The 27,483-nt window shown below is 33.4% G+C and overlaps 1 protein-coding gene across 4 annotated transcripts in view; it reads left to right on the top strand.

Annotated features, from left to right (window-relative positions):
- The window catches only part of VPS13C (vacuolar protein sorting 13 homolog C), a 165,423-nt gene that overhangs the window by 46,814 nt on the left and 91,126 nt on the right, over nucleotides 1-27,483 (top strand). For all 4 annotated transcript variants that reach the window (XM_081137882.1, XM_081137883.1, XM_081137884.1 and 1 more), the window contains 15 exons: nucleotides 3,112-3,241; nucleotides 3,820-3,914; nucleotides 8,809-8,951; nucleotides 9,797-9,989; nucleotides 11,057-11,171; nucleotides 11,793-11,929; nucleotides 12,859-12,982; nucleotides 14,376-14,493; nucleotides 17,517-17,646; nucleotides 18,409-18,487; nucleotides 19,155-19,294; nucleotides 22,238-22,391; nucleotides 24,006-24,085; nucleotides 25,224-25,283; nucleotides 26,990-27,152. In XM_081137882.1, the coding sequence (XP_080994008.1) occupies nucleotides 3,112-3,241; nucleotides 3,820-3,914; nucleotides 8,809-8,951; nucleotides 9,797-9,989; nucleotides 11,057-11,171; nucleotides 11,793-11,929; nucleotides 12,859-12,982; nucleotides 14,376-14,493; nucleotides 17,517-17,646; nucleotides 18,409-18,487; nucleotides 19,155-19,294; nucleotides 22,238-22,391; nucleotides 24,006-24,085; nucleotides 25,224-25,283; nucleotides 26,990-27,152 (1,861 nt within the window). The remainder of the gene's footprint in view (nucleotides 1-3,111; nucleotides 3,242-3,819; nucleotides 3,915-8,808; nucleotides 8,952-9,796; nucleotides 9,990-11,056; nucleotides 11,172-11,792; nucleotides 11,930-12,858; nucleotides 12,983-14,375; nucleotides 14,494-17,516; nucleotides 17,647-18,408; nucleotides 18,488-19,154; nucleotides 19,295-22,237; nucleotides 22,392-24,005; nucleotides 24,086-25,223; nucleotides 25,284-26,989; nucleotides 27,153-27,483) is intronic.

The raw sequence follows: 27,483 nt of genomic DNA, 5'->3' as shown, positions 1-27,483 counted from the left end.
GCTTATGTTTCTAAATGGGATTGAAGCATATATGCTTGTTAGTTCATTTACTTAGCAAAGGCTCATTGAGACCCTGTTGTACTAGCGCAGCGGTTTTCAGGTTTTTATGTTATGGCACACATAAACTAGTTACTACAATTCTGTGGCACACCAAAAAAGTACATTTTTTGCAAATCTGACAGTTTTGATTTATTCACACCCACCAGCTCTTATTGTGTATTCTGTCGTCATTTTTAATTTGACGGTCTGAGGGTAAAGAGGTCAGTTCCCCTGACAAAGTAGTTAGGTATGGCATGTTGTTTTAGAAATTCTTGCGGCTCACCAGTGTGCCATGGGACACGGGTTGAAAATCACTGTACACTAGTGTTATGGTTAAGAGTGTGGACTTGGGAGTCACGTGGTCTGGATTCTAATCCCAACTTTGCCAACTAATACTTGTTGTGCCTCAGTTTCCTCATTTGTAAAATAGGATGAATTCAAAGTACCTACATCATAGAGTTGCTATGAGAAGTATATGATATCTGATGTAAACGACTTAGACTATTATGTGCCTGGCATATAGTAATTACTAAAGAAGTGACCTTTTTTTCTTTATCATCATCATTATCAAAAACCCTTTATATTATAATTGAAGAATGATAATAAACAAAAAATAAAAATAAAGTAGAAAGTAATATAGAGAGTGCGGAGGCTAGGCTGTGATCATAATAGTGTTGCAGTTTTAAATAAGATGGTAAGGGACAGTCTCACTAAGAAGGATACATTTGAGCAAAGACCTGAAGAAAGTAAGGGAGCCCATCAGAAATATACCTGAGGGAAAGTGTACCAGTCAGAATAGAGCAAGTTGAAAGGTTTGGGGGTGGGAGCATATCTGGCTTATTGAGGGAATAATTAAGTAGTGTGGTGAGAGAGAGGAGAGACGGTGGTTAATGCGGTCAGAGAAGTAAGGTAGTGGGAGGAGTAGGAGGGGTGATTGTTGGAGTCGGGTAGGATTCTGTAGGGTATTAAAAACAATTGTGTGGATTTTGGCTTTTACTCTGAATTAGGGAGCCATTTTATAAATAGAATAATATAATATGACTTAGGTTTTAAAACTTCCTCTGGCTGCTATTTTGAAAACAGACCACGTGAAGGAGGGCAAAACCGAAAACAGATTCGTTAGGATGCTCTTGAAATATTTGAGAAATAATGTTAGCATGGCTGAGAGTGGTTGCAGTGGAGTGATCACTAAGAGTCAGATTCTGGATATGTTTTGAAGGTAGAGCCAACATTTCCCAACTGATTAGAATGGATTGTAAGTGAGAGAAATCAGAGATGACTAAGGATTTTGTCTTGGAGCAGTTGGGAAGATGGAGTTGCTATGAAATGTGATGGGAAAGATGGAACAAGCTTGGGTGAGATGGGAGATCGGGAGTTCACTTTTGGACCTATAAAGTTTTAGCCCTTTTAGACATTAATGTGGATATATTGGAGTAGGCAATTGGATACAGGAATGTGGAGTTTAGAAGAGAAGTCTGTGTTGGAGATATACATTTAGCAGGGGTCAGCACACAGGTGGCATTTAAACCTATGACATTAGATGAAATCACCTAAAAAGTTAGAGTTGCTAGGGAAGAGGTGGGCTCTAAAGACCTGCAGCAATCTATTGTTTATAGGTCAGAGAGATGGGAACTAGCAGAGATCACCATGAGGAGTTGCCAGAGATGTAGGTGGCATGGTCTATGAACATAATATCCTCAAAGCCAAGTGAAGAAAGAATTTCAAGGAAGAGGGGGGTGATCAACTGTGACAGGTGCATCTGATTGGTCAACTGACCTGAGGACTGAGACCTGACCATTAGGTTTCCCAAATATGAGATGTTTCAGCTATTATTTCTTAAAATGATTTTATGAACCCACACATAATATGTATTTTTAAAAATGATTTTATGAACACACATAAGTAAGTACATATGTATACATATATGTATATATAGATATATGTATGACTTTTTTGATATTATACCACAAGTCCCTGAGGCTTTGTTCAGACTGGAAAATTTCTATTGCTGTGTGTTCAATTTACTCTTCCCTCTATCATTTCCATTTTACTATTGAGCCCATACTAGGAGTTTCTTTTTTACCTCAGATACTGTGTTTTTCAGGTCTGAAATTCCTATTGAGTTCCTCTAAAGTTTTCATTTTATCATGTTAGTAACTTTAAGTGCATTTTCTTTTATCTCATGTAACAGGTTACAGTTTCTATGATACTTTCAACATCTAGGTTATCTAATTATTGGCATCTGCTGATTATCTTTTTCTTTGAGAATTGGTCATATTTTCCTGGGTTTTTGTTTGTTTGTTTGTTTTGTTTTTCAATACATCAGATAATTTTGGATTGTATCATGGACATGTGAATATTCTATTGTATAGTCTCTAGGTCCTGTTATCTAGAAACTTGATATTTTTGTCTCAGCAAGTGACCTAGTTAGGTTCTGATCTTAGGTTCTGTTTTGCCTTCTGTGGATAGTGGTTCAGACGCCAATTCAGTTGTTTCAACCTTTTGTATGTTGGTTTGGGCCTGTTTTGCGCATGAACAGTATAGGAGTTTGAGACTTGTGCAGATGGTTCATATCTCAGTTGAGGTCTCTGAACCTTTGTTACTTTCATTGATGTCAGGTTCATACATGCAAAGCTTAGGTTCGACTGAAATTTGTGCAGATTTATACCCAGGTATCCCGTTTTCTGGCTCTTCCCCCTCTAGGATTCTGCTCTGTACACTCTGGCTTTCATGAACTCCTTTTGCTCGTTCTGTGGCCAGACTTTCGAATGTGGAAGCATTATCCTTTCAGTTCTAGTGACTCCTTAACTTAAAAATTTGGAAGATATTGCTCAGAAAAACTTCACTTGAACCCTTGACTATATTCCCAACAAAATGCTATTAATAGGTGTAGAAAGTAAATTAATAGACAACATTAACCACGTGCTGAACACCATTTCAGAAGGAACTTTCTCTACTGTTTTTAACCCAATGTAGTGTTTAAAAGTATTAACCATTGTTCTTACCTGGCTACACCTGAAAATGAAGAGGACATTTACTCTTCAATTAAATTTTTTTATTTTTATTTTTCAGGTGATTCGGTCTGGGCAAAAATTAAGGAACAAGTCTACTGACGCAGGCGAGAAACGTGGAGGCTGGTTTAGTGGGTTTTGGAGTAAGAAGGAATGTAAGAAAAAAGATGAAGAATCTTTGATTCCCGAAAGTAAGTTCCAAGTCAAGTAATTTATTGTACACTGATAAGATAAACTATATAAATTATATTTTAGCCAGTCAGTTGAATTTTATTTCATAATACTTTTGAAATAAAAGTAGCTCAGTGTAGTTAACATAAAAACAGATACATCAGGCTGGCACATTTCTGTGTTTATCAAGTTGGAACGAAACTTTGATTTTTTTTTTGAGAAAAATTATTTGTGAAATTTAAAAAGTTGAAATTCAGAAATCACCACATTTTGCATTTCTAATTGTTACTTTTTACATGGATATTTAATTAAAAGTTTCACTTAATTTTGAAAATACTTAGAGAATTCTAAAATCCTTGTAGGAGATCTGAATTCCCTTAATGGTATTTGTTTTTTCTTGATCTAAAAAAACAGACGTGATTTTTAAAAACTAGTCAAAGTAATGTATTAGAGGAAATTATCTGGCTGCTTCTGCTTTAGCATTTGTTTCTGTTGATTTTATGGCACTTGTTAGTTTGGTTTGATTTCTTTTATTTTATTGTATCTGTAAAACTGAAGCAGTTGATTTCTTAAAATATTCTCTTTTTCTTTTTTGTAGCTATTGATGACCTTATGACTCCAGAGGAAAAAGATAAGTTCTTCACGGCTATTGGTTATAGTGAGAGCACCCACAACCTAACTTTACCCAAACAGGTAATTATTTAGGTAGTCTAAGAGGTATTTTGTTTCATTTTACTGTATTATCTTATAGTATCAAATTAATTTTTGTGAGTGGTCTAAATAGGGGTCCAGTTAATATCCAGTTTTTCTAGAATCATTTATTAAAGATACTGTCTTTTCTCCATGAGTATTCTTTGCTCTCTTGTCAAACATTAGTTGACCGCATACGCATCTGTTTATTTCTGGGTTTTTGATTCTGTTTCATTGATCTATGTATCTGTTTTTATGCCAGGACTATACTGTTTTGATTACTGTGGTTTTGTAATATTGTTAGAAATCAGGAAATGTGATGCCTCTAGCTTTGTTCTTCTTCAAGATTACTTTGGTTATTTGAGTTCTTTTGTAGTTCCATACGAATTTTAGGATTTTTTTTCTGTTTTCATAAAAAATACCATTGTAATCTTCATAGGGATTGCATTGAATCTATAGAATACTTTGAGTAGTATTGACATTTTAACAATATTAATTCTTCTAATCCATAGTTTTTCATTTATTTGTCGTCTGCAACTTTTTTTCATGAGTATTTTATAGTTTTCAGTATACATATCTTTCACCTCCTTGGTTAAATTTATTTCTAAGTATTTTATTATTTTTGATGCTATTGTAAGTGGATTGTTTTATTCATTTTTTCAGATAATTCATTTTTAGTATATGGAAACAATTGATTTTTGTATATGGATTTTGTATCCTGTAACTTTACTGAATTTATTCATTATCCTAACATTTTTCTGGTGGAGTCTAGTATTTTCTATATATAAGACCATATCATCTGCAAGCAGAGGCATTTTTACTTTTTTCTTTCTTATTTGGATCCCTTACTGCTCTGGTAAGAACTTCCAATGCTATATTGAATAGAAGTGCTGAGAGTGAGCACCCTTGTCTTGTTCCTGGTCTTAGAGGCAACGCTTTCGACCATTCACCAATTGAGTATGATGCTAGCTATGGCTTGTCAGATATGGCGATTATTATGTTGAGGTATAGTCCTTCTATACTCAATTTATTCAGAAAGGTTTTATCTTGAATGGATGTTGTATTTTGTCAAATGATTTTTCTACATCTCGAGATGATCATGTGATTTTTATCTTTCATTCTATTCATGTGATGTATCACATTTATTGATTCATATACATTGAACCATTCTTGCATCCTAGAGATGAATCCCACTTGATTATGGTGTATGACCCTTTTAATGTGCTTGTGAATTCAGTTTGCTAGTATTTTGCAGAGAACTTTTGCATCTATATTCATCAGTGGTGCTGGCCCTTAATTTTTGTTTTTGCTAGTGTCCTTTTCTAGCTTTGGTATGAGGATAATGCTGGCCTTGTAAAATGAGTTTGAGAGTGTTCCCTTCAATTCAAATTTTTGGAAGAGTATAAGAAGGATTAGAAGAATAAATTCTTCTTTAATGGTAGAATTCACCAGTGGATGCATCTGGTTGTGGGCTTTTCTTTGTTGGGAGGTTTTTGATTATTTATTGAATCTCCTTACTCATTATAGTCTGTTCAGATTTTTTATTTCTTCATGATAAAGTCTTGGTAGATTTTTTGTGTCTAGGATTTATCCATTTTTTCTAGGTTGTCCAATTTGTTTGTAAAGAGTTGTTCATAGTAGTCTCTTGTGGTATCAGTTGTAATGTCTCCTCTCTCATTTTTAAATTGTACTCATGTGTTTTCTCTCTTTTTTTCCCTTGGTCTAGCTAAAGGTTTGTCAATTTTGTTTATCTTTTCAAAGAACCAATTCACTTTTGTTAATTTTTTCTGTTGTTTTCCTGTTCTCTATTTCATTTATTTCTGCTCTAATCTTTATTAATTCCTTTTTTTTCTAACTTCAGGCTGTTTGTTTTTTTATAGTTTCTTGAGATGTAAAGTTAGGTTGTTTGTTTGAGATCTTTCTTTTTTCTTGATGTAGGTGTTTATTCCTATAAACTTTCCTGATAGAACTGCTTTTGCTGCATCCCATAAGTTTTTGGTAATTTGTGTTTTCATTTTTTTGTGTGCTCATGATATTTTTCTTTTTTGGTTTCTTCTTCCATTGATTGTTTGGGGGTGTGTTTAATTTCCACGTGTTTGTGAATTTTGTAGCTTTCTTCTATTATTGATTTCTAGTTTCATTAAATGTGGTTAGAAAAGATATTTGATATAATTTGTATCTTCTTGAATTTTTTGAGACTTGTTTCATGGCCTAATACGTGATATATTCTAGAAAGTATTTTGTGTTAGCTTGAGAAGAATGTTTATTCTGGTGCGGTTGGAGGGAATGTTCTGTCTATTAGTTTCCTTTGGCTTATAGCATTGTCCAAATCCACTGTTTATTTATTGATTTTCTGTCCAGATGATCTATCTGTTATTGAGAGTGGGCTATTAAAGTCTCCAACTAATATTGTATTACTGTCTATCTCTCCTTTTATTTTTTTTTTAATTTTTAAAAATATTCATTGAATTTATTGGGGTGACATTTTCAAATAAAATTATATAGGCTTCAGGTATACAGTTCTATAATACATGATCTATAAATTATATTGTGTGATCACACCCAAAGTCAAAACTCCTTCCGCCACCTTTTATTCCCCTTATCATCTTCTGCCGCTGCCACCCAGCTTCACTCTGGTAGGCACCCTACTGTGGTCTGAATCTATGTTGTTTTTTCTTAATCCCCTCACCTTTTTCACCCAGCCCCCGAACACCTCTCCCCTCTGACAGCTGTCAGTTCTGTTTTCTGTATCTATGAGTCTATTTCTGTTTTGTTAGCTTATTTTGTTCGTTAGATTTCACATATAAGTGAAATCATATAGCATTTGTTTTTCTCCGACTGGCTTATTTCACTTAGCTTAGTACACTCCAGTCCATCCATGCTGTCACAAAAATAAGATTTCCTTCTTTTTTTATGGCTGAGTAGTATTACATTGTGTTAATATACCAGTTTTTTTAATCCACTCATCTACTGATTTGGGCTTCTCCCATTCTTAGCTATTATAAATAATGCTGCAATGAATGTAGGGGTGCATATATTCTTTCAAATCAGTGTTTTCGGTTTTTTCGGATATAGTCCCAGAAGTGAAATCTCTGGGTCATAAAGTAATTCCATTTTTAATTTTTTGAGGAACCTCCATGCTGTTTTCCGCAGTGGCTGCATCACTCTGCATTCCCACCAACAGTGCACTATGGTTCCCTTTTCTCCACATCCTCTCCAGCACTTGTTGTTTGTTGATTTATTGATGATAGCCATTCTGACAGGTGTGAGGTGATATCTCATTGTGGTTTTAATTTGTATTTCTCTGATGATTAGTGACACTGAGGATCTTTTCATATGTCTATTGGTCATCTATATGTCCTCTTTGGAGAAGTGTCTATTCAGGTCCTTTGCCCATTTTTTAAGTTGGATTGTTTTTTTGGTGTTGAGTTGTAAAAGTTCTTTACAGATTTTGGATATTAACCCTTTATCAGATGTATTATTGGCACATATGTTCTCCCATTCAGTGGGTTGTTGTTTCGTTTTGTTGATGTTTTCCTTTGTTGTTCAAAAAGTTTTTAGTTTGATGTCCCATTTGTTTATTTTTTCTCTTGTTTCCTTTTCCTGAGGATGTATATCAGAAAAAATATTGCAGTGAGAAATATCTGAGATTTTACTCCCTTTTTTTTCCCTCTAGTATTTTTATGGTTTTGAGTCTTATATGTAATTTAAGCCTTTAATCCATTTTGAGTTTTTTCTTGTGTATGGTTTAGTTCTGTTAGTATATTTATAGATGCTCTATGGATGCCTAAGTATTTATAATTGTTATATCTTCTTGATGGATAGAATAATGACTGTCTCTTTGGAGATAAGTTAATTTTTAAGTTAAAGTCTATTTTTTTCTGATACAAATATAGCTACCCCACTGTGTTTTGTGTTTTGTTTTTTTTTGTTACTGTTTGTTTGAAATATATTTTTCTTCTCTTCACTTTTAGTTTATATATGGCCTTAAAGCTCATGGAGTCTCTTATATAGGCAGCATATTGTTGGATATTATTTTTTAATCCATTCTACCATTCTGTGTGTTTTTATTAGATAATTTAATCCATTTACATTTAAAATAATTATTGATAGGTAAGGTCTTACTATTGCCATTTTATTAGTTTTTTTCTGACTATTTCATAGGTACTTTGTTTCTTGCTTCCTCTTTTGCTGTCTTCCTGTGTAGTTTGATGAGAATCATCTCCATTTTTCTGTCCTACCTTTAGTCTTATACATTTTTGGGTCCGGATTTTTTTCTCAATGTCTTATTAACTCTCCAAAGCCATCAAGCAAATGTTCCTTATATTTTGTCCAGTTTTTTATCCCAAGGATTATTGATCTGAATTAGTTTGCTTTAGTGAAAGCTGCTGCATTAAATATTTATGCCACAAAATATTTTATTAAGTTCATTTTCATTACCCTTAAGAGAAATTAGTTTTGGATTTTGTGTCCTATTTGAGCAAGCAATTTGTATTGAATTTCCATGTATGTGTGTATACATATATACATATTTATAATATGTTTTTATTGATTTCAGAGAGAGTAAGGGAGAGGGAGAGAGAGAGAGAAACATCAGTGATGAGAGAGTCATTGATTGGCTACCTCCTACACCCTCTCCACTAGGGATCAAGCCCACAACCTGGTTATGTGCCCTGATTGGGAATCGAACAGCAATCTCCTGGATCATAGGTTGATGCTCAAGTGCTGAGCCGTGCCGGTCAGGCTCCAATATATATATATTTTTATAGTTAGCATATTGATACAGAAACCTACCATAATATTTTATAGATCACTGTATTTCAACAAATTTAAATAAGTAAATTATTAAGTAACGGTCATTTAAACTTTAACAATTTTCATTCATTCTTTTATTTAGTATGTTGCTCATATAATGACACTGAAATTAGTAAGCACCTCTGTTACATTAAGAGAAAACGCAAATATTCCAGAAATACTAAAAATTCAGATAATTGGCCTGGGCACCAAAGTATCCCAGCGACCAGGAGCACAAGCACTTAAGTAAGTATTAAAAATCTTATTTTTATTTTTTGTATGACTTTAGGCCCCCCAAATGTAGTGTTATTTAGCATTAAAAACTGATTAATAGTCGTCGTCCTCTAATTTTATTTTGTGTGTGTGTGTGTGAAGATGGTCATTGTATATTTGAGTTTGTTTTATGGAGTTATATGAGGAGCTCATCATTTGTTCTATTCCTGTTTCCTTTATTTATAAATATTTATTGGATACTATTCAATTTATAGATTTGATACTGTGAAGGCTGTAGGAACAATAAGTTTCCATTTTTAAGAACTTTATGGTGTAATATAAGAGGGGATATTTTAAAAGTTAATTTAAGATCTGTTTAGCATATTAGAGAGCTTATAAGTGAGAAGATACTGTAAAATTAAATACCTTATTGTTAATGCTGTACAAGTTAAGTTGTGGAAGAGAAAAGCTTGGCCCAGTAGAGCTCGGGCTTAAGCTAGTTGAATGGAAAGGAGTAGGAGAAGCAGGGATGAGGTAGGAGTGTTTAGGATCGAACAAAATAGGGATATGAGTCCCATGAGTGTTAAGTATGGGTTGTGTTCATGCCACAATGATAGGAACTTCTGCAGTGTTCTGGAGTTGGCTAAAGTTGGTTTTTATGGGATGACAAGAACAAAAGCCAAGCCAACAAAGGAAAAAAAAAAACCCACCTCAAGCTGAGGGTTATTGAATGCTAGGCTAAGAAGCTTGGACTTCAACTTTGAGTAATGGGCTCAGTCATGGCTCTCAGTGGAGTTATTTTAAAGAAAAATTTGTATTTTAAACCATTGTATTACAAAGAATTTTGTTTGTATCCCCTTTTCTTCATTGGATTGTAGAGTGGAAGCAAAATTAGAACACTGGTATATCACAGGTCTGAGACAGCAGGATACTGTACCATCCCTTGTGGCTTCAATTGGTGATACTGCGTCATCCTTGCTTAAAGTTGAATTTGAAACCAATCCAGAGACTAGCACTGCTGACCAGACTCTGGTTGTTCAGTCTCAGCCTGTGGAGGTCATCTATGATGCTGTAAGTGCAAAGAGAAAGTGAATTTTTATTAAACCCATCTTATACATCTGACATATGGTTTTCTTATTTTTTCTCTCTCATATTTAACATTTATATATTTAGCAGCCAAGTTTACCAGCACTTTCATTCTTACTTTAAAAGCAGTATATGATTATCAGTTTTGATTTTTTTATGTGCTACATATTTTTTTTTCTACTGTAAGGTGTATTTGTCTCTGCTTGTGTCAAATTTTAAAAAATCGAATCTAATATTTGAAAAGTCTGATCACACCAGCTACTCCCAGCCGTGACATCCCGACTGGCTGCTCCCGTGTAGTTTGCTTATTCTCTTCCCCCAGTGCTTGGAACCAACTCAGAGCCTTAGAAGTAATTGAGAGAATTTAATATATTGTTCACATGGGGCAAAGAACAGTGGCATTTAGATGTTATTGAAAGTGCTGGCTCAAGTTCTGCATCAATAGCTTCATCTAGTATTAGACTCTCAACTCATTTCAAGCTAGCCAATAGGATAGGCATGGTTCGCTACTCACCACATCACTTCAGGTCGGCTCCACCCTGTTGTGGACGTCCTCAACTTAGGTTTACTTTATAGTTTAGAGTGGATTCACATTGTGGGTGCATTCACATTGTTGTACATCCAGTCTCCAGAACTCATTCTGTCTTGCAAAATGTCTGATTTTTTATGTTCAAGTTTTGGATGTAAGTAAGGGCTCAACAGCTTCCTTATTTCCTCTCTAAATTTCAAAGCCTAGGGGAATTCAATTTCAATATAAAGAAGTGGAGTTTTACCTTCTGGCTAGTTGAAGGCGAAAACTAGAGACACCTCAGGACATATTTAAGGTTACTTAAATGATATGCACACATTTGTTGCCTCTTCAGTAAGCTTGCTTGGGCTATTGCCTGCTTTAGGTTCTCTTTCACTCTAGAGGGAGATGCAGTAGGGCAGAATATCTTTGGAGGTACCTCCTCAGTTCAAAGCCCAGTTGTTTAGAATTAAGCAAAAACTTTAAAATTTATAATGTAGAAAGTACTGTGTATGATTTATTTATATTTTAAATTGTTTTACAGAAAACCATTAATGCAGTGGTTGAATTCTTTCAATCAAGTAAAGGATTAGATCTTGAGCAAATAACATCAGCTACATTGATGAAGCTGGAAGAAATTAAAGAGAGAACAGCTACAGGTAAAGAATTTGCCTTTCTGCATAAGCATCAATTAAACACTCAAAATTTTGTGTATTCTAATGTAAATATTGTATTAAAAATAGTTTAGGTTGCTTTCTTTCTTTGTCTTAAATTCAGGCTATATTAATCAGTGGAATAGCATTGTGTATACATGGCTTACCCAAAGTCAAATACACCAGCTAAATTAGGTGAGAAAGAGAATAATAATATGGGACACAAATGAATCTGTGTGCCATTACCTGTAAGAACCTGCCCTCACAATGAGCTTGAGGTGGAAGACATCCCTCTGGCTCAGCTCTTAAGAAAACTGTATGATATGGAAAATACATATTTTTGTGCAACATTGCCTCTGAACTGAAACTAACTACTTTATCTGCTTACTTAACTAAAGAAATAATGAATTATTCTCTATCTCGATAAAGTGCTAGCTACGTTGGATTTATTGTACTGTAGGAATATATGATTGATTGTTTCCCATTGACCATATATAGTTTCACTTTACCTGCTGAATTGAAAATCCTTCATAAGACTTTTCAACTGATATTCTTGTTAATAATATGATTACACATTTCAACTTGACCCTCTGATCTTTCATTCTGTTTTTTTGTTTGTTTTTTTAGGACTTACACATATTATTGAAACTCGAAAAGTCCTTGATTTAAAGATAAATCTGAAACCTTCTTATCTAATAGTTCCACAGACTGGCTTCTATCATAAAAAGTCAGATCTTCTCATTTTAGATTTTGGTACATTTCAGGTAGGTACATATGCATTTCTGTCTGAGCATTCTTGCTCACCTTGGTACCTAGCTATGTGATAGTTTACTTTTCCCCTCTTAAAATTTTCTTAAACCTAGACTTATTTCTTCTTAGTATTTTGTCAAGCCTAGCTTAGATAGACTATTTTATATATATTTTATGGCTATTAAAAAAAACAAAGAAAAACTTAAAATTTTTTGTAATGGTAGATGATTTGACCTTGAGGACTGGATTACTGTTTTCTTTTTATAATTGGAGAGAAGCACTCTTAGGTTTCCAGAGTCTAATTTCACAGCGTTATTTGTTAATTTTTATATTTTGACAATAGGAAATGATACACAATTGAATATATGTTTGATAGAATAAGATAACTTAAAGTTTTGTTTGGGTATTTAACCTTGTAGAAATCCAAGCCTCTGAGAAAATGTGAAAATTTAAAAATGCATAGTCCTGAATTAATCCTTTCTTCTTTGAAGGATGGAAAAGGAAGTAGAAATTGGAGCTGAATTCTAATGGACTAGTTATTTTATGTATGTAGTGGGGAGAAGAAGGAATAAAATTTGCTATTTCATCTTGAAGAATTTAGGATAGGTAGTAGGGGAGCTGAGCCATAAGTGGCGATAATTCCTGAGAGCCAGGAAAAGTTGCATGTGTAGACAAGTTAATTGAGATAGACAGCTGTGTAACTGACTAGCTAGTTAGTGCAGATGTACTGAGTAATGTATTACCCAAACATAATAGAGACATATGCTGAAATGTTACATTTCTAATAAAATATTTGCAAATAATTATCAGAAAACTAAGCAAAATGTGAATTTATTCAGGGCAGTGTTTTCATTTTAGTTAGGTTTTAAGAAAACACAACTGAATTATGTTGATTTATATACTTTTCTGTTAAAAAAATGAAGTTTTTTCTTCTCCATTTTAGCTCAACAGTAAAGATCAAGGTTTGCAGAAGACTAGTAATTCATCTCTGGAGGAAATAATGGATAAGGCATATGACAAGTTTGATGTTGAAATAAAAAGCGTACAACTACTCTTTGCAAGAGCAGGTAATAGATTGCTCAGTTTTTAGAATCTTGAAATTATGTTGAGTAGTAGCTTTGGTAAATATATGTGTAAGTGTGCATGTGTATCAACTTGTAACATTTTGAACACATATCCTCTTGGTCTCTTAAGAAAACCAAACAGAAACTCATCGGTGCAAATCCTTACAGTTACAAATAGAGAAGAAAAATTTGGGTATTCATCGTAGGGTACTGGACTTAGAACCATTTTAATCTAAGTGTTGTTTTTTTTGTTTGTTTGTTTTGTTTGGTAATATGACTGTGAAACTGCCCAAAACACAAAATAGAAGTTGCTATTGGCTCAATTCCTCTGTCCCAGTGCTTTTGGGATGTCTCAATGTTGTTTTCCTTTGCTGCCTTTATTTTAAAATATTTTACTATATTAGCCTAGTTTTTATTTCAGTAGTATTACATCTTTTACTTTTGTGGATAGATATAGCCTTAAAACCTAAAAGTAATTAATTTATTTTCCAAAAGCTTTGGTGTTTTCTACTGCTTACGTAAAGATTGCTGGTTCTCTATACTTCTTTAGTTTCTAGAAGCAATAAGTATTTGCCAAATAGTCTTGAGTATATCACTTTGTAGTAGGTCATTGAAGGAAATTACAGTCTTTTTGTGTAGAATGTATACTTCTAGCATGAGTACTGAAATTTATTAAAATGTAAATATATAATGCTCTACTTAGCTTTTCTATATTAGGATTCTATTAATCCCTTAATGGGAAGTACCTATGCAGGCCATTAAAATGGCCTTTTTTGTTGCATGTACTTAATAATGATTGCTTGAATTATAAGTGATAAAAGATGTTCAGTCATTGCTTCAGTTAAGATATGTGTAGGATTCTTGTAATCATTGGGAAGTCTGTTTTTGGAACCTTCCTATTTCAAGAAAAGTGATTATTACACTTTCTCGTCATGAAAACTTTCTTGGTAAAACTTATTTTTGCTTTAGAATTGTGTGCTAAACTAGTGTAATAGCACTTAGGAATAGCAGACGCCTTTTTTCTGTTATTTATTTTTCTATTTTTCTTCTTTTTTCCCCCCTGCAACAACCACCCTGATCTCTAATTTTGTAATCAGGGCAATAAATTTCTGAGCTTTTCCCGTTGACTTTAAAAATGAAAGATGTGATATAAACATTCTCCAAATAAATATTTTGAATTATTTTTATATCACAGCCTTTAAGTCCTATCAATTTGTATTTTAAAAATAAAGGTTATTTAACTTGTATGCTAAAAGAGGTAAAAATGACATTCATTGAATATGTTTATTAACTATTTTTTAATAAGAATATTTTCCACAGAATATCTGGTGATCTAAAAATAATTATTTAATAAATTAAAAAGGTGATTTAATTTTTAAAATTATTTTTTTTAAAGAGGAAAACTGGAAAAAGTGTCGATTTCAGCATCCATCAACTATGCATATTTTGCAGCCCATGGATATTCATGTTGAGTTGGCCAAGGCAATGGTAGAAAAAGATATTAGAATGGCCAGGTAATGTATGAGTTTTCTTTATATTTTAACATCAACAAGATGAAATATATCTGTATCAGTGTCTGGATTTTAAGAAAGAAAAGCTAGATTTCTGAAGCACAGAAAAAATGATTATTTTATAGCAGAAATAAATAAGAAAATGTTTATTTGATTTATAAGTCACGTCTTTTTACATTCTGTATAAGTTGGTTATCCCTGTTTTTGAATGGATTGAATCCAAGGTCCATTATTGATGAAATAAAAATCTTTAAAAATTAAAGTTTCATTTGATTATGAAACCATATAAAATCTTGAGAATAATTTAAGGGGATGAAAAGTAGGAACTAAAATTTGAATTTAAGTAGATAATTATGAAATATGTATGTTGCCTTCTTAAAAACAGCCTTATTGGAGTATTATTGACATTCAGTAAGCTGCATCTATTTAAAGGGTACAGTTCAGTAGGTTTTGATATATTTATAAAGCCGTAAAGCCATAGAACTATCACCACAATCAAGATAATGAGCACACCCATCATCCCCTAAAGTCCTTGCGCCCCTTTGTATTTCTTCCTCCCCATTCCTACCTGCCAACTTCTCTAACCTCAATCCCTGGACAACATTGATCTATTTTCTGACACTATAAATTTGTTAATATTGTCTAGAATTTTGTATAAATTGAATCATACAATTGCAACTCTTTTGTTTGGCTTCTATCATTTATCGTAATTAATTTGAGATTCATTCATGTTGTGTATATCAGTAGTTCATTATTAGATGGATGTTAAACCAGCCTTGCATTACTGGATAAATCTCATTTGGTAATGATTATTCTTTTTTTTTTTTAATCCTCACCTGAGGATACTTTTTCCATTGCTCTTCAGAGAGAGTAGAAGGGGGGGGGGAGAAAGAAACATTCAGGGGCCGATGCTCTTAACCACTGAGCAAAACCAGCTAAGGCAGTAATGATTATTCTTTTAAAATATTGTTGACTTTAGTTTGCTAAAATTTCGTTAGGACTTTTTTTTTTTTTACTTTATCTTTATTGTTGAAAGTATTACAGATGTCCCTTTTTTCCCCCTTTACCTCTTCCACCCCGCACCCACTCCCCACCCCAGGCCTTCACCACACTATTGTCTGTGTCCATGGGTTATGCATATATGCATGTGAATTCTTTGGTTAATCTCTCCCCACCCCCACCCCCACCCCCACCCCCACCCCCCACCCCTACATTCCCCTTGAGATTCATCAGTCTGTTCCATGCTTCTATGTCATTGAATCTATTTTGTTCATCATTTTATTATGTTCTTTAGATTCCACATATAAGTGAGATTATGTGATACTTGCCTTTCTCTGCCTGACATTTTACGCCTCATTAGGGATATTGTTCTGGGCTTTTATTTACTTGTTTTGGCACCAGAGTATCCAGGTAGTCTTGGCCTCATGGAATGAGTTTTCTGGAAGAAGCTGTGTAGAATTGGCATTGTTTCTTCCAGAGAGGCCATCTGGGCCTAGAATAATTCTTTTTTGTGGGGAGGGTTTTAACTAAAAATTCCATTTCTTTAATAGATATAGAGCTATTCAGATTATCTATATTTTGAGTGATCTTCAGTAGTTGTCCTTCAAGGAAGGAATTTGTTGTTTATTGTCATAAAATTGTTCATAATATTTCTGTATTACCATTTTAATACATGTAGAATGTGTAGTGGTGCTCTCTCACTCTTGATATTAGTAATTTGTATCTTTTTCTATTTTTTTCCTGCTTAGTCTAGCTAGAGGCTTATCAGTTTTTCCCATCTTCTGAAGGAATCAGCTTTTGGTTTCAGTTGTCTGCTCTATTGTGTTTCTGTTTTTTATTTCATTGATTTCTACTCACTTTTCTTACTGCTTTTCCCCCATGCTTTCTTTGGGTTTTATTTGCTTAACTTTCTTAGTTTCTTAAGGTAGATGCTGAGACCATTGATTTGAGACCTTTTCTAATATAGGCATGTAGTGCTTTAAATTTTCCTTGAAATACTGCTTTACTGTACCCTACACATTTTGAATCTCTTCAGTCAGTAAGCTGGGGTATTTGTGGGACTTTCCTCATTTATCTCCCATCTTTTCAACTGTCCTTTGTTAACTGCTGTCCATTCTCTTTGAAATCATTGTTTGATATATTTTGTCCAGTTTTTTATGTATTTTAGTTTTAAGTAATATTTCAGAAATTATAAAGAAACATCTTACATTTTTATGGTGCTTTTCAATTTACAGAATACTTTTGTAGAAAGTTTTATCTCTTGAGGTAGGATCAGTCAGTTTGACTCTTGGAATATTAGTGATTTGTACATTGTACAGAAAAGTCATTCTTCATGTAGTAGCTGGGCATCTGTCAGCTTGAGCTGTTTGCAGCTTATTTAGGAAGTCAAAAATAAACAACATCCTGAAAGAGCTTTATGAGCAGTGAACAGTTGCCACAAAGTTATTGAGACAAACAAACCTAGGCAGTTAGGTTGAGTAGGGAAGCAGAATAGAAGTAGCTGCTGAAAAGTAAGCAACCGATGAAAGCACAGTAGTGATTCAGCAGTCAGTACAACATTTGTCCGCATGGAGCTTAAGTTTTAATCAGAGTAGACATAAAATAAACAAATATATATATTATATACCAGATGCTGAGAAATGCTATAAGAGGAAATAAAGCAAGGCAAGGATGGAGCAGATACTTTTTGATGTTTATAATGAGAAATCTTTGATATTAGAAATGTTGAAGTATATAGAGTGCTTTAGGTTTTAAAAAGTAGACAATTGTGTTTGGAAATATTTTCATAAAAACTAGTTAAGAAGGTTTGGCTACTTAAAAAGGATGCATTTAAATTATCTGGAAACAGCCTACATAGAACTCCCCATTCCCTGACAGTATTGACTAAATGAGGCATTAATGTTATTAGATTAAAACATGTCCAGAGTAACTTTGACCCCACAATGTAGGCTCTTCTCCAATCCCTTTCTCCCTCCTCATATAGAGAAACTAGACCTTAAAACCTTATCATTGAATTGTATTTTTAGATTTAAAGTATCAGGAGGGCTTCCTTTGATGCATGTGAGAATTTCTGACCAGAAGATGAAAAATGTGCAATGTTTGATTAACAGTATACCCTTGCCACAGAAATCATCTGTACAGTCTCCTGAGAAGCAGGTAAATGGATATAATAAAAATGCTAAATCTCTTTACATTTGTATTTATGATTAGTTTTTTTAGCTTTCTGTTGGTCAGTTTCATTTATTTGGTGCACTTTTGAGGATTAATTGGTTGATTCTCTACAGAACTACATATAACATTGAATAAATAAAGTTATAGCCTTTTTTCACTACTGTGTTAGAGTGGTGGTAGGAAATCAGTTTTAGGGAATAAAGAGAACAAAAATACATAAACGAAGGAAAAATGTCTTTAAAATTTATGAAATATGTTTAAAATAAACTAGATACAGCAATCTTTATAATGTTGCAAAATAAAATGATTGATGTAAAATTTACTTAAAATTTCTGGATCACAAATTGTAGTTGATCTTTACAACCTAAAATAAACGTTGTGTTTTCACTTGCTTTGAAGTGAAATTTGAGAGAGCCAACTAATGCTTATACCATTTTCCAGGAACCTGTAATAAAGATGCACAGTTTATGTTGTAATATATAGTAACTAAATGACACACAATGATAAATAGACTCATCTATTCAAGTTTGTACATTGTTCTGCCCTTATAACTGCAGGTAGTAGTCTTAATAATTGGTAAACTCAAACCAACCATTATTTAGTTGATTATATAATGTACTTTGATGGAAGAGTTGTGTAGTATGTGTCTTTCCATCTCTAGCCACTATTACTTTCTCAGTATTTGTTTATGTATTTTTAATACTGCTAAATTAGTGTGTTAAGATAACTTTTTGTATTATTTGCTAGGTATCCTCAATTCCTGTTATTTCAGATAGGACAAAAGACCTACTTGGTACATCACTGTTGCTAGATGGAGTGGAATCAGGTAAGGAAAGTATTATGTTCTTTATTAAAGCAAGCCTATAAATTAGTATGTAGAGATAAAATAGTCAGAAAATAAAGGAATTTTTTGAAAGTGTTATAGTAATTTACTGGTTTTAGTTCTAGTTGTGCTACTAACCAACAGTGCGTTTTGCGTTTTGTTTTTTTTTTAAGCCCAGTTTCTTCATTTGATTGAAAGGATTTTTGTGAATAACAATGCTGAAGATTTTAAATAAGCTCCTTTTTTTTTCTCTTCTTTTTTTGCCCCAATCACTACCTGATTTTTTTCTTTAGCTCTGGCCTGATGTCTTTTAATTTTGAAGTAGAATATAAGCTTCAAGAGGACAAGGATCATATCTGTCCTTGTCACTCTGGTGTCCTTAGTGATTGGTATAGACTGATACATGATAGATGATACCCGGTAAATATTTTATTGAATATTGAATGAGTCAACTACAGTGAAAAACATAGGGTGGTTTGATTTTATTTATGCTTATCACTTGCCAGGCTGAGTGACTTTGTAAGACTAACAAAAATAATTGAAACTATATTCTGATTCTGAAGATTATATCTAATAAATGAATTTTATTTTTGATAGATTTAAATTTGAGTGTTTTATGTAGACTTCAATGCACAGTCTCTGAAGTCAAATGAATGTCTTCTTCCTTTAGAGTCAGATGATGAGTATTTTGATGCTGAAGAGGGAGACACACAGACTGATAGAAGTATGAAAGGATCAGAACGAAAAAAAGTTGCAGAGGCCCCAAATGAGGAGCTCATTAATCTTCTACTAAAGTTTGAAATTAAAGAGGTATGCATATTTATTTCGTCTGTAAACAAATATATTCTTGTTATCACTATCCTTGTAAACTATCCAATGCTAGACCCAAACATTTAGTATATATAAAATGTAGTACTCTGTCTTCCCTAGGGCTCCCCCCTTCACATACAGCTCTAAGAAAATGGAATGTTGTTTTGTAAAATCTGATATAAGAGTGATCCATTATATATCTCATCTATTCTGGAACAGAGAGAGAGAAACATCGATTAGTTGCCTCCTGCACATGCCTTGACCCAGGGTCGAACCCGCAAACCTAGGTATGTGTTCTGACAGAGAATCGAACCCAAAACCTTTTGGTGTACAGTAGTATGCTCCAACTGAGTGACCTGGCCAGAGCTATTTAAAGTTTTTTTTTCTTCTTTTACTTTTAAGCTAAATAATATCATTCATTGTCATGTTTATAAGTTGGGAAAATGTAAAAAACCTAAATTTTCACAACGTCTTTAAAGGATTAAAAGTCATGTAATAAGAGGAAACATTGACATGGAAGATGTTCATAAGATATCTTTATTTATGGAAAAAAGGGATTATAATACAAAGGACATTATGATTCCACTTAGAAATTACACACACACTTTTTTTCTTTGACAAATGACAGTGTTCATTTTCTGTGTTGTGGGATTATAGTTTTTCATTTTTTTCCTATTTGCTTTTCCACATATTCTAGATTTTTTTACAGTGAATATGCATTGCTTTGATAATAAAACACAAAAGGTATTAAAAGATGTTTCTTATTGACGGCTCTATATTCCAACATGAGATCGTGTCCTAAAATATGTCAGAAATACCAGATTTTAATTGTTTATAAAAATCTAAGCATTATTGGCATTTATTTAAAGGAAGGTATGTTCTGAGCCTTTAGCTGCCTTTGACTTCTCTCTCTCTCTCATACTCCCCTTCAAATATAAGAAAACCCCTTGACTCTAACTTCAGAACACATTCAAGTGATTGCTCTTCTCTTGCACTGCTACTGCACTGTCCAAGTCACCATCGTCTCTTGCTTGGACTATTTCAGTAGCCTCTTAACTATTTCTCTGTGTCCCTCAGGTACTCTGCTTTCCACATAGGAGCCAGAGTAATCCTTTTTAAAAAGAAATGATTTTAGAGAGGGAGGATGGGGGCGGAGGGAGAGAAAGAGAGAGAGAGAGAGATCGATGTGAGAGAGAAGCATCAATCAGCTGCCTCTCCTACGTGACCCGACTGGATATAGAAACCAGCAACCTGGGCATGTGCCCTGACTGGGAATTGAACTGGCGACCCACTTTGGCAGGGCACAAAGCACATTCTTGGTGCATGCTGTTTTCCTTGCCTGGAATCCTCTCTTCCTGCATGACTTGATTCTTTATTTCCTTTAGATATGTACTCAGATGCCATTGTATTGGAAAGGCCTGACCACGCAACACAAGACAGCAACCTTCATTTTCCTCCACTCTCCCTAGAATATAAGAGTCGTGAAGATGAGGACTTTGTTGTTCTGGTCACTGTGATGTCTTTAGTGACATCATACATTTCTTTAGATGACCACCTCATACATGGTAGATGATGCCCAATAAATATTTTATTGAATATTGAATGAATGAACTAAAGTGATAATCAGAATCCTTTGAGAAAAAAATAGTACTGTTTAAAATATTTTCCCTAATTTGACTTTTTTTTGCCATTCTGAAGGTTTAAATGTTTCTGTAGTGAAATTTATCGAATTTCGTGTTTTTATCCCAGTTTTAGTGTATGTATAGAAAATCATTCTCCATTGCAGAAACATTTATTCATGATTTTATATTTTATGATTTCAATGCTTCATTTAAATCATCGATATATTTCAAATTTATTTTTGTATATCAGTTATATATTGAATATCTTACTGTACTATAGTTTCTGTTTCTCAGTAATGTTTCTCCTGGTTTTTCTTCAGTATATAATTTTATCACTGCCAATAATATTAATTTTTGCTTTCTTTCAGCTTTTATCGTGTTCCAGTTATTATTGCTACTTCACAGGTTACCCTAAAATATAATAGCTCAAAACAACTATTTTACTTTGCTTACAGTTCTCTGGGCTAGGAACTCTGGCAGGGTGCAGCTTAGTAATTTTTATGTATAGTCTCTCACATGCTTATAGTCAGATTTGACTGATGCTATAGTGATGTGAATTGTCAGAGGGGCTCAGAGGTGGCTCACTCCTGAGGCTGGCAGTTGATACTGGCTGTTGGCTAGGAGCTCAGCTAGGACTGTTGACTGAAATACCTACTCATTGCCTCCCAAGCCTGGCAGTCTCAGGGTACTTCACTTCTTGCATGGCAACTAGCTTCCCTCAGAGTGAGCATTCCCAGGTGGATGTTTGTGGCCTTTTTTGACATTGGAAATTATTATAGTATTACTTCTTCTGTAGTCTATTCAGGCAAATAACAAGCCTGCCCAAGTTTAAAGGGACAAAGACCTCCATCTCTTGATGAAGTGTCAAAGACTTTGCATGTTTTAAAAATTGGCACATATATGTTTTATTTTTCATTGCTAAATATATGGCTATCATTTCCAGAATAAATTTGAATAGTAGTATAATAGTGAACATCTTTATGTTACTTTTTATTTTAATGAGAATATTTTTTATATCACCCAACATGATTTCTTTTTTGAGATACAGATTTAAGAAAATCATATTAAGGAAGAATCCATACATTCTATTTTTACTAAATTGGATATAAAATTTCATCATGATTTTATATAGATATAGTTATATTCTCAGTAATAGAATTTAAGATGATAATTTGCAATCATAGTAAATAAGGGTAGTAGACAAGTGTGAGCAAAATTTCTACTGTTCTCATGATGATATGTATGAAGAAGGATTTTTTAAAAAATTTTTCAGCATGATTCAAACTACTTAACCTTTCACTGGCTCTCCTGATTCTTTTAGGTGATTTTGGAATTCACCAAACTACAGAAAGAAGAAGATACAATTCTAGTATTTAATGTTACACAGTTAGGAACAGAGGCTACAGTGAGAACATTTGACTTAACTGCAGTATCTTACCTAAAGAAAATCAGCTTGGATTACCATGAAATTCAAGGTAATAGACATAAAAATAGAAACAATAGCTAATAATAAATATGAAACCACTTTTGTATGTCTGAAATACTTTCATTTATATAATAATGTTTATAATAAAAAATAGCTAGTACTGTTTTAAGTATTTTTCAAATAACCCATTTATTTTTTACAACAGTTCTGTGAGGAAGGCAATGTCACAGTCTGTAGGTTACATATGAGGAAACTAAAGCAAAAATTGTTTATATAATTCATCCAAGGTCATTCATCCTAGTTAGTGACTGAACCCTTGAAATCTAGCCCTACAGTCTATATTCTTAAACTACTGTGGTCTACTACTTCAGAGAGTCCACGTATATCTCCTTTATAAGGGGAGTATTCTCATTTTACAAACAAAGAAAGGTTAAATAAAGAGAGATTAAGTGACTTTCTCAAGATCATACATCTTTAGAATGGCAAAACGTATAATTTTTTTCTGGGCTTAAATTATTGAAGTCCTTGTCCTTCCTATTTAATAGGGTTCATATATAAGAAGCAGCACCAAGTTATAAAAATAAAAATGGTGGGACATAAAAATTATTTTTTCAGAAGTGCTTATATTTTAGTGTACATCTGTGTCTCATGAGATATATAAAGGAATGAAAGAATGGGTGAACCCACAGTAATTAAAATTACCTAATATTTGGCTAATATTTTAGTCAAATAAAAGACCTATTTTTAATTTTTTTCAAAAATAGTTGAAACTAAAGTAAATCTCAGTTTAGGAGAAAAGTGTGTATGTGTTAATAAGTTTCTGCAAGCACTCTGTTAAGATGGAGTTTATATTACTATTTTAAGGGAAACAAATATAAATAATAAATTTGCTAGGCTATTTTTTCCTTTAGGGAAAGTTATTTCAAGAGAAAATTCTGAAATGTCTGAGAAACAGGAGTTATAGAACAAATAATAAAAGATGGATTAAGTAGTGGATAAATCACTTCTCCCTCCACAGCTTCTTGAGGCAGTTCCTTGGTACATCTATTTAAGGATATAGAAGGCATCTGGTAGTACGTGTTGTTTTTAAATGCAAAGAAATTTAATAATTCCATTTCCCTAAAAAAATCTTTTTCTATGTAAGCCTTTTCCTATTTTAAACAAAGAAAATTATTTACATTTTTTAATAAGAACGAAATATTTGTTCAAAGAATTTTAGAGTTCAACAGGATATTACATGTATTTCTAGTCCAACCTTCTTGTTATATTGTTGAGAAAACTGAAGTTAAATAGCTTTTGATAAAGGAGATGAACTAGAATTTACATTTTCCGATTCTTACAACTGTAGTTTTTCTCTTACCTTACAGATGCATAGATGGCCTTAAAATATTTAGAGAAATTTTGATGATTTTCAACATAGGTGTAAAATCAAAGAAAATAAATATGCATGTTTTTATGTTAGTTGGATGGCAGAGGTAGGGTAAGGATTTGCATTAATTTATTTCTTCACCATGATGACTTTAACATTTAATAACCATGTAAATATGTGTACATAGTCTTTTAAAACTTAATTTTTTTTTTAAAAAGAAAAAGACATCTAGACAATTCTAAATTTAAAAAAGAGCAATTTATTTGAAACACTTTTTCTTTTTCTTTAATCTAGGATCCAAAAAAAAGCCCCTTCACTTGATTAGCTCTTCTGACAAACCTGGATTAGATCTTTTAAAAGTGGAATATATTAAGGTATGGGCCATAGAATGTTTATATATTTATTGTATACTTCAAACTATCCCCTGAAAGGGAAAAGATGACAATAGATGGCTAAAGGCTCTGGATGTATATCTTAGATTTTAATAATAGGGATATCTACTGTTTCTCTTTTCATTCCTATCCCTTCTTTCATTTTCACCTAAGTACAAGACTAGACTAGGATTTTTAGCAAGCCACCAAACATCTTGTCCCTAAAGATGGAAACCTGGGTTGAAGTAGCTCCTACTCCCAGCTAATAGGGTGTTCTCACCTACCTACATTCATTGCATAGGTTGGTTGCATTTGTCTGAGTATCTTACATCAAAAGGGATAAAGTCAAATTGGATTGGGTTTAGTAGAGAACTGCCAGAACTGGGTAGAGACTCAAAAATTTACCATATGAGGAATGCTGAAGGAACTGATGATAGTTAGCTTTATTTAAGATTAGTTTGTTTAAGTATTCGACACTATTGAATGCCTTTGTGTCAGTTTCTGTTAGGTACTTGGGTTACAGAGATGAAGACTATTAGGGAAATATACAGATAAGCAACAATTAAAATATAATGCGATGATTCTCTAATAAAGAAGAGCACAAAGCGTTATGGAAGCAGGGAGGCAGGGAAACTGGCCTAACCAGTGACTTTTCACATAAGGTAAAACTTTGAATTTACTATGTATATTTCTAAGGAGTAGAACTTGAACCGATGAGTAATTATGCTGGGAAATAGATTTTTGATTTAGTGTAAAGATCTCACTAAATCAAAGTTTTCTAAAGATTGAATTTGTAAGAAAATGAGGGTTTCTCTTACTGGAGATATCGTAAAATAGACTTGCCAGAGACTTCATAAAGGGACTCAAGCATTAGGTGATAGATGGGCTAGATGTCCTTTAAACCGTCCAGCCTTCAGAGTTTATAATTCTGATCCCTAGTTGCATTTGCCACAAGAGAGTGTTGCCATGCTTTCATATGTTTGAAGAGGTAGACAAATTTTCACTATTGTAGTAAATTATTTGGATGTAACTTTACAATAATGAAAATATTAAATAAATTAACTAGAGAGCATAAATAAGTGATTTATTTACTTTGGTCTTAATTCCTTCTTCAGAACTTCTGTTTCTTTTTTTTTTTAAGGCTGATAAGAGTGGACCTAGTTTTCAAACTACTTTTGAAAAAACTGAACAAACAGTTAAGGTAAGACATTCTATTAAAAGAATATATCCTGTTTGAAAATAACCTACTCTGGAAGTTTCCAGTATCCTTGAAGGAATATTGACTGGGTAATTGATGAAATAATCAAGAACCTATAAAAGTTATGAATCAAACTCATACATACCTACCATGTTCTGTGTTCACAATTCTGCATACTAACACCTTTGGACTTACTGTATCACATCCTAATTATTTCTAAAGAAGGGAAAGCTATAGATGAGGGAACTTTGATTTATGAACAGTTTTAAATATACCTAACTAGATAACTTTTGTTTAATGCAAGGCCAAGAAAGCATGTGAATTACAAGGATAGATATTGAGTACTTGGAGCCATACTAAAGTAGTTATGTAGAGGAAGAAGAGGCAAAATGTAGTTGTAGGCTACATTGTTTTAAAGGAAATGAAAGAACTGAACTTCAGATTACACTTTTAAGAGAGATGATAATCTGTTGATTATTGTTAAGCTTTCTTTTTATAATTTTTATATCCACTTGGGTGTTTTGAAGCAGTGCAAAGAAATTTTTTTTGTAAAAGTGAAGGTTTAAAAATTTTTAAAATTTGCTATCAGAAAACCACATATTCTTGAAAACAATTTGTGTTGCCATCTTAGCTTTCTGGAGTCATTGTTTAAAAAAAAATCTAATACTTTTCTTCTATACATTATATATTCTCTGTTTCTCTCTCTTTTTTCTTTAATCCTTACCGGAGGACATTTTTTCCATTGCTTTTCAGAGAGAGTGGAAGGGAGGAGAGAGAGAGAGAGAGGGAGAGAGAGAGAAACACTGATGTGAGAGAGATACATTGTTTGGTTCCCTCCCGCATGCACCCCGACCAGGGCTTGGGATCAAGCCTGCGACAGAGGTATGTGCCCTTAGCCAGAATTGAACCACGGATCCTTCAGTCCACGGGCTGATGCTCTAACCACTGAGCAAGACTGGCTAGGGCTTTTTGTTTCTTTTTAAATATATATTTTTTCTAATATATGTTTATTGATTTCAGAGAGAGGAAAGGAGAGGGAGAGAGAAAGGTAGAAACATCAATGATGAGAGAGTCATTGATCAGCTGCCCCCTGCACACCTCCGACTGGGGATCGAGCCTGCAACCCGGGCATGTGCCCTGACTGGGAATCGAACCCCTATTGCGTGGATCCTAGGTCAACGCTCAACCGCTGAGCCACTCCGGGCTGGGCCTTCGTTTCTTTTTAAATGATAGACGCCCATTACCGTGGTTTTAAAAGATCATTTAGTGACTGAGAACTTACTTATAATTGTGCTTTTTATATTTAAATCTCATAAATGTCACATTTGAAATCATTTCTTGACTTCTGTAGTTTCATATTCTAACTTACCTGTTTTATATAATCATAATAAATAGTCAATTTCAGATCCACAAACCCATATATATGTTGCATATTGGGATGGCCGTGACAAGTAGATTATAGGCTCCATGATAATTAGGCTAGAGAAATGGAGTAAATTAGGTTACTTTGATACTCAAATGAATCCCGAAGTATGTAAATGTAATTTATTCTCCATATATCCTTGTTTAAAGAGTGTGTTGTGAATCTTCCTCTCCTATCTCTTGAAGTTTTGGAAGGCTGTGTGCAAGCTAGGAGCCTTTTGGGTGGGTCTTGGAGACTACTGGTATAATTGGCCTGGTAACTAATTTTCTCTTTTACACATTTCTAGGTGGCTTTTTCATCTTTAAATCTGTTGCTGCAAACACAGGCTCTTCTCTCTTCTATTAATTACCTGACAACCATTATTCCATCAGATGACCAAAAGATGGGTGATACCAAGGAAGTACAAATTTCAACTGAAAAGCAACAAAAAAATTCAGCTCTGCAGAAAGGTATGAAAAAGAGTTTGTTTGGTTTTTATTAGTAAGGGTTTTAGAATTCTAGAGCTACATGACGAATCTTAAGAGACCATCTAGTTCAGTCATTTACAGGTCATTTTCCTCACTTTTGTTCTTCAAACTAACTGTTTTATGGCTGGCTGATACATAAGCCAAATATAATTAATACTTTTGTTTTAAAAAATGTCTGTTTTCTTATTTTGGTGGTGGTGATAGATGATTTTGGGTGGGTAATAGAGGAAACATGTTTATTTACACTGAGCTTTACATACCCTTTTATTGTGTCCTGAAGAGGCTTCATAGAGGGTTAGCCTTCCATTCCATT

The sequence above is a fragment of the Miniopterus schreibersii genome (genome assembly GCF_964146895.1).
Source record: "Miniopterus schreibersii genome assembly, chromosome: 1".
Taxonomy (NCBI): domain Eukaryota; kingdom Metazoa; phylum Chordata; class Mammalia; order Chiroptera; family Miniopteridae; genus Miniopterus; species Miniopterus schreibersii.
The sequence above is the reverse complement of the archived record's forward strand: the minus strand, read 5'-3'. Positions and strand labels throughout refer to the sequence as shown.